This window comes from Xiphophorus couchianus, chromosome 10 (genome assembly GCF_001444195.1).
Source record: "Xiphophorus couchianus chromosome 10, X_couchianus-1.0, whole genome shotgun sequence".
In the NCBI taxonomy this organism is placed as follows: Eukaryota; Metazoa; Chordata; class Actinopteri; order Cyprinodontiformes; family Poeciliidae; genus Xiphophorus; species Xiphophorus couchianus.
This window is the reverse complement of record NC_040237.1, coordinates 13,793,509-13,806,171: the sequence shown is the minus strand read 5'-3', so window position 1 is coordinate 13,806,171 and position 12,663 is coordinate 13,793,509. Positions and strand designations below refer to the sequence as shown.

The 12,663-nt window shown below is 40.0% G+C and overlaps 1 protein-coding gene across 1 annotated transcript; it reads right to left on the bottom strand.

The window, feature by feature from the left end:
* Window positions 1-715: 715 nt before the first annotated feature.
* LOC114151910 (ras-related protein Rab-37-like) lies at window positions 716-12,245 on the bottom strand. The gene is made up of 9 exons (XM_028029441.1): window positions 11,893-12,245; window positions 5,745-5,855; window positions 5,549-5,590; window positions 5,316-5,382; window positions 5,148-5,200; window positions 4,829-4,894; window positions 3,868-3,924; window positions 3,707-3,783; window positions 716-3,361 (listed from the first exon to the last, which is right to left on the bottom strand). The coding sequence occupies exons 1-9, from the start codon at window positions 12,037-12,039 to the stop codon at window positions 3,256-3,258; spliced, it is 726 nt and encodes a 241-aa protein (XP_027885242.1). The 5' UTR covers window positions 12,040-12,245; the 3' UTR covers window positions 716-3,255.
* Window positions 12,246-12,663: the final 418 nt, after the last annotated feature.

Genomic DNA, 12,663 nt, shown 5'->3' with positions numbered 1-12,663 from the left:
GATGTTTTTCATTGAGGATATCCAAAACATTTGAAAGAAAATGCAGTTTGGAAAGTTGAAAAACCAAGTCACAATCCTACTTGACTCACTACGCATTTGGACTTCTACAACATGAATATAAACAAAAGCATGTGCAGCTAAAGTAAATTTAAGGATCCCATTTCCAGCACATTCACAACAGATATGAATTTCTAGTACAAACGCCACTAATTATGTTGGGTCTTCAAATTACCCAACATAATTTTTTCAAAAAAAAAAATTTTTAGAGATGGAGTTGTATTAGAAAATAAAGTATTAATTATAAAATGCATGTAAAAAGCACTTCAATGAAGAATGTTGACCTTGGTTGCATGACAAAAATCGAATTCGTTTTTAAAAGATATTTACCAAAAGAGGTCATGTTCTCCAAAGCCTAACTTTTATCTTGAAGGCTCAGTTGATAAACAGGAAGTTTTATTCTTCTTTCGTTCCTGCTCACTTTTCTGGCTGTGTCTCATGGATGGATAGTTTTCTTGGCTGTACTCTGCTTTTGATTTTGAACTGAGGTTGCTACCCTCAGCATACTTTAAAGAAAACATGATTGTACAGCACTTCTGCTGCTTGATCTGAAGCAAACCACAACTAAGAACCAAAACCAAACCGTCTTAACTCACAGAAATACTGTCTTGGTAACAGTTGCCAACCAGATCTCAAAAGACTATTGGAAAGACAGAAGTTTGGTTGAAAATAATTTATTTATTTTTTAATTCAGCAAATAACACGTCAAACACATGTCACGCCATCATAAAGCATCCATGAAGCCTGTTCACTGACTAATTTAAAATACAGAGCGAATTGATTTGCATATCGTTGTAGAATGGGGTGGGGGGAATTGCATAAACGTTGTAAAGCGGTTATCACAGAGGTGTTGTTTTGACATCACTGTTTATTTAAGGCTTCACTAATCATCGCATTAAATACGAGGTTGGTGCGAAGATCTTTGTGCAGCAGCTTAGCTCCTGTCAGCTCATTGGTTTAGTTGCTAAAATAATATATTTTGACTCTAATGGTCCTAATAAACCAACAGGTCGTTCTATCAAAAACAAATAGATAACTATTTCAGCTAATTAGAAAATGCAAAAAGTTGGTTAGGTTGCTTAACATCTACAAGTTATATATTCGTTCTTACTATGTCTGTGCGTAATTATAATTAAATGATGCACTTTACAACATGACTTTACCCTGAGCTTTGACTTGAAACTTTAACAGGTATGTTAATTATCTATCTTTTTGTTATTTCCAACTTAAAAGAATTTGGGTTCGATATATTTCTAAGTGAGACCGCACAGATATGGCACATGCAATCCAGCCTTACATGCAAAAAGAACCAAACCTCAATATTAGCAATAAAGTAAAATGCATGTGCTTTGAGCAAAGTTCAATGGTAGCGTCAGTGGTGCTCGGAGGTTTGTTGCAGTTGCTATGTCCAGAGAACATTTTTAGGAGTACGTCCGCTGCATTTCTAGCACAAATAAGTACGGTATATACAGAAGGAGACGGCAGGAGACACTCAAAATAAATTCCAGTAGCTGATCAATGTAAAGAGCCCGGAGTGTTTTGGCTCTTTAGTTTGAATTTTTATGCAGCAGTGTAATCCCATATTTCCTCAGCTCTTCCAGCTGGTTTTAGGAAACTAATGTCTTTGCAACCAAACAGATTTAAATAACACATGGATATGAATTTTTAAAAAAACAACTTTGATTAGATAATTTAACTTTTTGGAATTCAATAGAATATATATATATATATTTACATTTATGTTCATAAATGATTTCTGCAAACATTTTACACATTTATCGTGTCCGTCTTGAGATTTCCTTTCTTTGTGTCTTACATTCATAGTAAGAAGCTGGTTTGTCTCTGATTTTTTTTATTTTGATTTTTTTAGCGTATTTGCATTTTTCAGCACACGCAAAATAACATAAAGTTGGCAAAAGGAGTCTCACCGACAGCGTCTTGCAACGCAACTAGCTGCATTTGAAACAACAACGAAACAAAAACACACCAAAGCATTGTCCACGCAGACAACCGTCATAAAGCAGACGCCTGTAAACAGGTTATATTACAAATGTCTAACCCATGGTAATCCATGGTAATATTAGCATCATAATAATTTTCAAGTACATACAAATTAAGTGTCATTTGTGTCATGGCTTCTCAATAAAAGGAACATATTTGGTAAACTGGAGGCTAGACTTTAGTCTATGACCCAGTTATTATGGTATCCATGGGAGGATATCCGCACAGGCTGGCATTACTGTACATTCTCCCAGCAGAAAATGCTGTGCCTAAAGTTGGGCGTTGTATTTATGTGCAGATTTAACCCCGTCTCAATCCATCATCTTACAAAAGTTTCAATACTCCCTTAACATCTCCTCTTTTTATCACGTCATAGCCACAAATTTCATTCTCATGTTTCATGTTTGACTTTATGCGGCGAGTCAAAGAAGACAAGTGAGAAATTGCGAAGTGGAAGAAAAACAATGCATAAAAAAAAATCTGAAAAGTATGCCGCACATTTGAACTTGGACCCTTTTACTCTGTTGTGACTAAAAATTTCAATGCAATCAACTGCCTTCAGAAGCCACCCTAATGTTTCACCATCGACCAGGACAACAACTCTAAACACATAATATTTATGTGTTAGAATGGCCCAGTCAAAGCCCAATGCACACTATCTAGACTTTTTGGATTTTTACTAGTAAAGGTTTCATTATTTTTCCTCCACATGGCAATTAAGTACGTCTTGTGTTGGTCTCCCACCAAAAGCGTGAATAAAATACACTGACGATTTTGGTTGTAAGGGGCACAAATACTTTTGCATAGCATTGCACACGATGTGAGTTTTGCAGCTGTTTAAAGGCACACCTTCAACAAATTGGCTAAAGTTGTGCTCACGCTCTGAAAGTCAGCCACTAGCTTAAGTACATAAATTCATAAGGCAATGTTCCCTTAGACTAAAAATGCGGTTTGTACATGGCGAAGCGTGAGCTTCTGACGACAAGAGAGTTTGGAGAATCTCTTCTTGGCAGAAGTTAAACCGTGGATCGTCCACGTTAATACCTGGCTCTATATTCTCCTCGACTCTTCCTAGGATGTACTTGTGAATTTTTATATCCCATGAATGGCAGCGACATATTTGGGGCGCAGCAGGGAGGTTCCTCCCACTCAGCGGCTCTCTGCGTATCCGTGACAGCCTGTGTTTGGAGGTGAGACTCAGAAGTAGCTGCAGCAGCCGGACTTCTCCTTCTGTGACTCGATGTATTCGTGAATTTGGAACTTGGGCTCACTGGGGTGCTGGATGGCCCGGTGTTTCAGCTCCCTGACGGACAGAACAACAACAATTGCTGTAAAAAAAAGGACAAATATTGGAAACCCTCATGTCCCAGGTAAAAAAAACCCCAAAAAACTATGATTTGGAATCATCTTAAAATAAAACCAAATACATATTTTAAAATAATTATTCCACAAATCTTCCCCCGCAGCACTGTGAGAAATACAAAGGAAGGTTGCCACCACAGCTTTATCTGACATTGAAATTTGTTTCCTGATCTGGGGTGGAAGCAAAAGCAAAATAAACTTATTAAAAGAAGGTGAACGCTTCCTCCCTCCCCCCCATCAACCCGTATCAACAGAGATGTAAGTGTTTATTAAAACTGTCTCATACTTGGCTATGGCTGTGAAGGCGAGCTCTACGTTGACTCCCGTCTTGGCGCTCGTCTCCATGAAAGGGACCGAATACTCCTGGATGAACGCAGGGGAGCAAACAGCGGTGAGAAGCAGAACCCGTGGTGTCAGTGGTGTTTGTGTAGCTGTGCGGAGACTCACTCTGGCCAGCCTCTCTCCTTCGTCTCTCCTGATCGCTCGTTCGCCGCTCATGTCGGCCTGAAACACGGACGCAGCACAGAGATGCTCAGATTAGATTAAACGTGGCGAGCAGATTTTCCCTAGAATGTGCCGTGTAGCTTAAAGTTAGATCACTGCTTTTGAAATCAGCTTTCATACAGCATGTATTTGCATTTAATGCATTCTCGTGGATCACATGTAGGGACACATGATTGGAAAAGAAAAATGTGTGGAGTGTGTGGATGTTCAACGTCTGAGTTTGTTAACACTCGAGCTTGACTGCTTGAGACTTGTTTCCTTCCCCAAGTCTTCTTCTCATATTTCAAAAACGTGTTACTAAATCAACTCTGTAAGACATCTCTTCAGTTATGGGAAATGTGCAATATAAAACATATCTGTTATTTCACAATATGCTGATTTACATTTCTGAATAAAATGATGTAAATCGTTGACAGCTATGCCCGTATTGTTCAATATTTTTCTATCAAGAGGTCAATGAAGTGAGACATAAAAAAAATGTTTAAAAAAATCTGTGTTTGGGTCATGTTCTCATAATTGCTGACCAGCATGCTAATTATTTCTACTGCACTGTAAAACAAAACCATCTTTAATTTACAGAACATACGGAGAGCTGTGGCTGCTAAAAATTTGACCGTATACGGTAAAATTCTGGCATCAACAGATGCTAGTATCTTACCACAAATTAGAGACCTTTTTTTTTTTTTTTACAGTGCGGTATTTTGGCAATACCTTTAAACTCTGCGTCTTGAAGGTCGGATTACCTGTATGCTATCATCCTGATCTTTGGCTTATTGCTATTAACGTATCTGAACACACCCAAACTTAGACTTAGCAACTTCCACTCTGTTTCACTGAAGCTCACAGCCTTCTGTATTCGATTAGCGCGTACTTCCATTACAGACCGCAAGCATCGCCTTCTCACCTTGTTGCCCAGCAACATGATGACTACGTCGGTGTGAGCATACTCATGGATTTCTGTTAACCACGCCTGGACCGAGAAAACGAAACAAACACACAGAAAAGAGGGTCAGCAGTGTTACAGTGTTCCTGCAGGTAGGCTCTCTCACACATTTGTTTGACAATGATCCACGCTGCACATGTCACCGTAGGGTGAGAAAATGTGCAAATATTTGCTCTAATAACATGGGGTTTTACGTTGACCTCCACACGAACAGGTCTCACTAGTTTTCAGGCCCCCTGGTTACTTTTATGTTTTCATCGCTGTCGAGTGTGAGACTCACCCTGATGTTGTCGAACGACGATTTGTTGGTGATGTCATACAGAAGCAACAAAGCTTTGGAAAGAAAGGAAGAAAGGAAGAAAGAAGCAAATCACGGCTTCGCATGTATGCCTGCGTACAAAGCGCAAGTAGAACTTTGTAATTCACGTTGTGATTCATTCATTCTCACCATGTGCATCTCTGTAATATGCGTGAGTCACACTTCTGAAGCGTTCCTGTCCTGCTGTGTCCCAAATCTGAAACAGAAACCACTCGGATCTGCTTCTAATTGCCTGATATCTTCACTGACGTAGCAAAGGAAGTTGAAATGAATAAATAAAACAAAAAACAGCTAATGTAGAAAGAATCTTATTACTCGTGAAGTAAATCAATTGCCTGTTAAAAACGGATGTGAACACTGACCTGTAGTTTGACTTTTACGTTGTCAACAGTTACCTCTTTATTCTGAGTGGGAAAAAAAGGGACAAACGAGAAAGGCAAGAAGAAATAATATGATTGGAGAGGAACTCGCACTTAAAAAAACAAACAAACGAGTCTCTTAGGAGCATGAGTGATGGAAAGTCTTCGGTTTCCATTAGTGGGTGGATCCCAAACGTACCGTAAATCCAATTCCAACTGTGGCAGAAAAGGAGCCTGGGATGAATTTGCCCTGGTCAAACTGAACCAGAAGAGAGGTCTTCCCTACACCGCTGTCCCCGACCAAGATGGTCTGCAAGAAATCATAAACAAAACACAAATATTAAGGATTTTTTTTTTTTACAACCATCAGTAACCATATTCCGGGTGGCCTGCATTAGGCCAACAGTGAAGCTATTGTTTCCATAGTCTCCATGGATGTTTGATCATTCTGACGAGGGCTGAAATGATTCATTGTGTTAATCAAAATGAATTGGTTATTGAAATAATCATTAACTAATTTAGTAATGGATTAATTGTTAACTAGAGTATGTAGACTCCAAAAACAAAAGGCAACAGAACCGTCAGAGCAGTAATTTAACCAGAACCTGTATATAAATGTACACATTTTGCATTTAATATGTGAAATAAAATACTAAAAAGAGGTTTTTTTTAAATTAATTGTTCATTTGCATCTTGCATTTGTATTTCTAATATTGTATTATTTTTAATATATATTTTAATAGATATATAGAAAAATAATTAAATGGTTTATTTGCATCTTTTAATGTGTTCATAGTTTTGTATAAAAAAGACGTTATACAATATTTAAGGGGGCTAAATGAAAAATATGCATAATGTGCCAATTTCTATTATTATATGAATCGATTTATAGTCAGAAGAAACATATTACAAATAATTGTTAGCTGCAGCTCTAATTCGTACCCTGCTGGAGCTTTTCTCCTTTCAAAGAGGTTGTTACTGTCCACCCTCACCCCATGCTTTCTCGGGAGGAAGAATGGCTGAAACAACGCAATCCACACGTTTTCCTTCAGTGGGCAAGATTTTAACTAATGGCGTTATATAATAACATATTCTGACTTTGGCTGTGCTCTGTCTAATTTAGAAGAAATTCCATATTTCCATATTACAAGTAAATAGATAACTTGGCGACGAAACAAAGTGGCGACTTTTCTCTGCTTTAGCTTCTTAAAATCTATTAATACTTCAGCTATGAACAAAGATCTGCGTCATCCAGGAGATTTCTCCTCCTCCTCCCCTCCCACCTCTCTCCGAGCTGCTCGAATAATGATAATAATATCCTTTCTATGAGTTTGGCCGTGCACCGCTCTCACAGCGTGACTCACAAGCTGGAGAATGTAACCTTCAAGGCAATAATTTTTTTTAAAAAAATGACTGAAAGACAGCTTTCAGAAGCACCCAAGTCAGTCGCCAGGGACACCAATCAATTCGTCATCTTTGTTTGAGCTGCTTTTCATTTGTCGAGTCTCACCGAGGTCCCGCTTCCTCCCCCTCAGGCGGCCCGACTGAGTCACTGACAGTAAGCGAAGTGCAACCAAGCTGCTCTGACATCTTTGCTTAGAATTAGGCAGCGAGGGTAAACACTCGCTTTTATTCTTTTAATAATACCATTACTGTGTTGAGTCCCCCGGAACACGTCCAATGTCAGAGCGGAAATTAGTCCTCTACCGAGCTACGCAGCTTTTCGTTTACGAGACGTTAGCGTTGACCAAACTTCAAGTTTCAGTTCTAACAATAAACATTCATGAGTTCAAACCCACTATTTTATCACTGACCACACCCCGTCCAATCTCCACTTCAAAATTCAAAATAGAAACTCTTCCAAACATCGCATGAATCTGTACAGGAGAAAGAAAAAAAAAAAACCCTGTTTAATGCTTATGACTGTGCTAATAGACAGTAGATGGGGGTAAAATGAGTCTATCATCAAACCCCTCTGGGGACCGGAAGCAATTAGGCAGAAGTTTCACAGACTTTCTGGAAGAGGATTTTACTTTCATGTGTCAGAGAGGAAGAAAGAGAGTTGTATTGTAGGGTTTTTACTCTGCCTCAGGGTTTCCTTTTTATTATTATTATTATTATTACTATTGAGTCTTTCTCTTGTTCATGCAACTAAACATGGCTGCCTTCTTGCTGCGTTAGTTTGTCAAAATTAGAGACACAGTGTCAGAGAATTGAAATCATCGCCGCCTCACAGGACGACAGTTTTCATATTGCTAAACTGTGCTAAACTCCTAATGCTTTAAGTGTAGAAAGTATACCTTTAGTTGTTCCATATTGCTTCTATTTCTCGCTGCGGATAAGGGAAAAGAGATGAGAATTTGAAACCAGAGGATGCCGCAACCTGGCATCTGACAAACACACAGGTAAACACAGTGTGCGTATGCATTCTTTTGTTTTGTTTTTGATGTTTTTTAAAAAAAAAAAATCAATCAATGACATACTATGTGCGGTTTCACCGGAATAAAACCCAAAATATAAAAACCCTACAAGATAAATGTGGACAGTACTGCTTATATAACAAATACTGACGGATCCTAAGTTCTTTCACCAGTTAAACCATACAGTGTATCCACTGTGGCACTTTAATTCAATAATAATTGTTTTTCAGTTCATACAATTTGAATTTTTTAAACTTTTTAAACTTTTACAATTTGATTAAAATGATTTAATTGTTAATTACATTTTTTTTTTTTTTTTTTTTTTACAAATTTTTAAAATCGATTTAACGATTTTTTTGAAAATTGATTTTTTGGATTGTATCCTGTATGTCACGAAGACTCCATCTCTGGCCTCCAGCATAAACGGGTTTAAGGGAGCGCAGAAGGTGAGGAAGAGGAGGAGAGCAGAGAAGAAAGAAAGAGTCGGTGCGCCAGTGACCCGGGAGGAGGACGGACAAACGGAGGCGGGCCAAGATGGCAGACAGACGCAATCTGTGCTGCTCACATGTACAACTACTGTCTCTGTCTCTTCGGAGAAAGAATGGCTTGATTTGACCTTAGTTTGAAATGCACCTGCTCCTGTTGCAGAGGAAATGGGTGTGGCTATTTTATTTGCGCACACTTTATTTTGAAGAACAAAATAAGAAAAAGAAATGATTACAATATAATCCAATAAAGAAAAAAAATCCCTGCAACCAAAGTCCGTTGGAGCTGTAGAGCTATGGCAATGATTTCTTTTAATTTTTGTCTAACTTATGCATTCTCTTACAACCTGCCAGCCTTTCAAATGAATAGCAAGCACTGTTGAATGACTTAAAGTGGATGCGACTTCCTCCAACCCACACATTTGGGCTTTCGGCGTGGAAATCCTGATCCAGTTTCTCCCACTTTTTCTCCTCCTCAGCTGCTACTGCAGTAATGAGCCCTTCGTTACGTTTCTGCCGCCTCTTCTCGTGTTTCAGAAACTTTAGGGAATTTTCTATCAACGTGCCTTTCATATTATGAAAAAGATCTCCAAATAAGCGCCTGTTGACTGAAACCAGTCCAGTCATTCGGTATGAAACGCAACAGGATGTGGCGATAAATTGTTTTTCACTCGTGACGTTTTGCAATGCTTGGCAGAGAGTAAAATGGCAACAAATTGATCTAAGAACGATTACAGATTTCGTACGTTTCGAAGATTTATAACTCTCAAGAAAAAAAAAAGATAATTGTTGATATTTGAGTTCGTTTTTATTACTAATCTCTTGTTAAATGAGATGTCTAAATGTGGGCGCCACACATTTTTCTTTAGTTAATTTAAAACGGAAGTGAAATAGTTATCTCTGCACCAGAAAAAAAAAAATTCATACTTGGGATAAAGGTGACACTTGCAACTTTTTGGTCGTTTGGAAAATCTTCTGTTCCGAACTAAAACCTTTTGACTCTAGATTGGGTACACGTCAGGTCTCTGGTTTCTTCCTTGTTTATGTATTTATTTTTTTCAATGTACCATGATCGCGTCTTAGCGTGTCTTAGCCCAGAATGGTTGGGAATTGGTCAAAATTCAGTCAGCAAGTCTTGCCAGTCTTTTAGCATATGCTTAAAACATTTCTCTCTCCGTTTTTATTTGCTCCTCTTGTGTTTTTAGCCGTTGCTGGCTCCTATGCTGTCCTATCAGTTGACTTTGTGATTTTTTGTTCATGTCTTGAAAAGCGCTATATAAATAAAGTCCTACTTACTTGCCTACTCTGAGAGGCTTATTGTCACCATTTGAAACCAAATCCTGCCTCATTTTGACTCATTATGGTCTCATTAGTACTTGGATTTGAGCTCAAATAATTAGCTTCCTGTGACAAGGTGCTCCATCTCGTTTTTGTGGGGGTTTTTTCTTTTTTGATACATACTTAATCCTCAAATTGTGGCCTGAAGTAGTTGCTCTCGAAGGGCATTGCGACCCCGCTCTGTTTACTGCCGTCTTGTTTGGCAGAGCTGGGAGTTTAATGGATGAGAAGCAAATCCACAAACAGATTGAATCAGAGTGTTTCACTGTTAGCACAATGCAGGGCCCACTGTGGCTTTTAGCATTTAAGAAAGCCCGAGTGTAGCTTCCTCAACAATATTCTGTCCGTTCTTGTACTTCATTTTATTTTATTTTGCTTTTATTTTTGGAAATAAGTGGCTTATTTGGTGCTTTTCTTGAGAAACGTCTTAGATGGTTGTCCGAATGTCTGTACCTCACTTGTGGCGACGTGACGCTGTGGCACATTTCTCAGGAATGAACAGTACATGCCCTTCCTGGACACCCCTGGATGTTGTTCTCAGAACATCCTAAATGCAACTACATCTATCACTTTGTGGTTCTGGATGATCAAGAAAACTGTTCTGTAAGCAATGTCAGTACCAGGGAGATAGGTGCAGAACAATGACAGCCGGATCATGTCTATTTTGTCATGAAGTGCGGTGAATGGGGTGGTGAGGAGGACGCCGAGGGCCCGGGTTGGAGTGAAAGAATGATGTTTTTAATGACGATGTGAATACAAATCCGAAATCCAGGCAGCACAGAGTGAGCGGAAGACTGATGCTCAATGCTGGTGGCAACTGGTAACAGGACAAACATCAGCAAGACAGCTTGACACAACGGATTAGACAAGGACCCCACGAGGAACAAGGAGCACAGGTGGGATTAAATACACAGAGGGAAACAATCAAGGGGTAGACAGGGCAACACGGAGACTCAATAGACACAGAAACCTAAAATAAACACAAAGAAAACTCAAATCCTCACACATTTCTAACACAAGAGGCAGCAGTCAGTCTGCTGATTGGTGAAATAAAAAATGATTTCAGCCAATTTTTTTCTTCTCCACCCCCCCCACAGCTTCATTTCTGTTGATAAATTACTGTCATTCAGTTAACCACGAATCTTGCGCAAACACACTCCTACACACACACACAAAGCACACACACACGTCTTCGGGGGTCATTAGAGGCATTAAGTCAAAGTGCTTTTGGTTAACACACAATCAGGTCCAGTTTGACCGCCGGCTTTTAAGACAGCCGCTCTCCTCACCGTGTCTCAGAGAGACACCGCATCCACTCAGAGAGGTTGAGGGGGCTGATCTAGTTGGGTGGTGGTGCGGTTACAGAGGGGTGTAGTGCGCTGCGGACTGGAGCCAGCTGAAGGCCTTTAGAGTTAAAAGCTCACAGAGAGAATTGTTTCTGCAACGCAGCTTGGTAACTCGATGTGACATTTGACTGGAGCCTAAAGGGACTGTTTTCTCTCTCTCTCTCTCTTTATGTTTTTATCTCCACTGACAGTGAAGCCTCTGAGCCAGCTGGAGGGAAGAGATTCAATGTACTGTTGCACTTTAAAAATCACAGATTAACACAACTAACACAGTCCTGTAGGAACTTAAAAATTGGAGGGGGGGGGGCAAGAATGGGAATGTAACATTTAACCTAATCGAGCAGAATTTCATCATTTTTTCCCCCCTACATTTTCATGATTTGTGTGAAATGTTTCTCTTGTGGGGAGAATAAAAACAACAACTGATCCTCGGAAGTAATTTTTTTTGATAGAATTGGCCTCTTTCAAAGCCTTCTTTCATTCTCCGGCAGGGTGGAACATTAAGCCGACAGCTTCACCCCCCCAGAAGGAGAGGGTATGGGAGTTGATCGGATGCCTGAGTGAGTCTGGAAGGAGACCAACTCCAGAGAGAACTGCATCAAAGTCCGGATCAGCACCACGGACAGCGCCGAGCTACAACCGGAGCCGATGGCAAATTAGCAAAAAGAAAAAGAAAACACAAACAAATAAATAATAATGACAAAAAAAAAGATTTAAAAAGAAAAGAGAGAAATCTTGCCTCCAGCAGATTTGTTTACCTTATGCACCAGGTCTTCGTCGTAGCTCGGGGCCGGAGGGGTCTTCGCCTGGTTCTCTCCGGAGCCGTAGCCGCTGTCGGGGTTGATCTCCGGGTACGCCGTCTTGTAGCACGCCGAGATCGGCTCCATTGACTCCATCCGCTCCATCCCGGACGTGCTCTCCCACCGCGCGCCCGCTGAAACGACAGATCCGCGGAAAACCCGGAGAAGCGAGGGAGACGGAAAGAGCCGAGAAACAACGCACCGACCAGAGCCTCCCCCACGCAGCACCGCTCAGTGCTCTCCTCCTCCGGGCTCTCCGCGCTCCTAAATAAGCTCCTCCTTGGGGGGTGAATCGCTTTCTACATCACTTAACATTAAGAAAAAGAAAAAAAAAAAAAAGACGAGTCGTGATGGCACGATGTAACAGCAGGGCGGAGGATGGAGAGAGCTGCACACCGAGTTGGAGATTGCGTGGATGACTTGGACGTTTGCTTGAATGGAGGAGTAGAGGCTATGGAAACACGTTTGAGGATTTATTCTGCATAGGGAACGTATTTTCTAAATCAGCAGTTCCCTTGTATTTCGACTGGAGGGCAACAAAATAACATTGAAAGGGACTCGTGGAACTTACTGTAATGTTAGCACAGTGATAAATAATTTGTTTGTGCCTCAAAACATCAAACATTGACAGTTTAGTGACAGATATGACCATAGTATTAATATATAATATATATGAGGCTCATATATTTAGAAAACATTCTAAATATACTTTATATGTAATTCGACCAC

What these genes read in the sequence shown, in the direction of transcription:
- LOC114151910 (XM_028029441.1), bottom strand. Translation starts at nt 12,039, where the DNA reads ATGGAGCGGATGGAGTCAATGGAGCCGATCTCGGCGTGCTACAAGACG. An exon ending in ACGTAAAAGTCAAACTACAG is followed by an intron (nt 5,383 to 5,548) that starts GTCAGTGTTCAC and finishes TTTCTGTTTCAG; the next exon opens with ATTTGGGACACAGCAGGACA. An exon ending in ATATTACAGAGATGCACATG is followed by an intron (nt 5,201 to 5,315) that starts GTGAGAATGAAT and finishes TTCTTTCCAAAG; the next exon opens with CTTTGTTGCTTCTGTATGAC.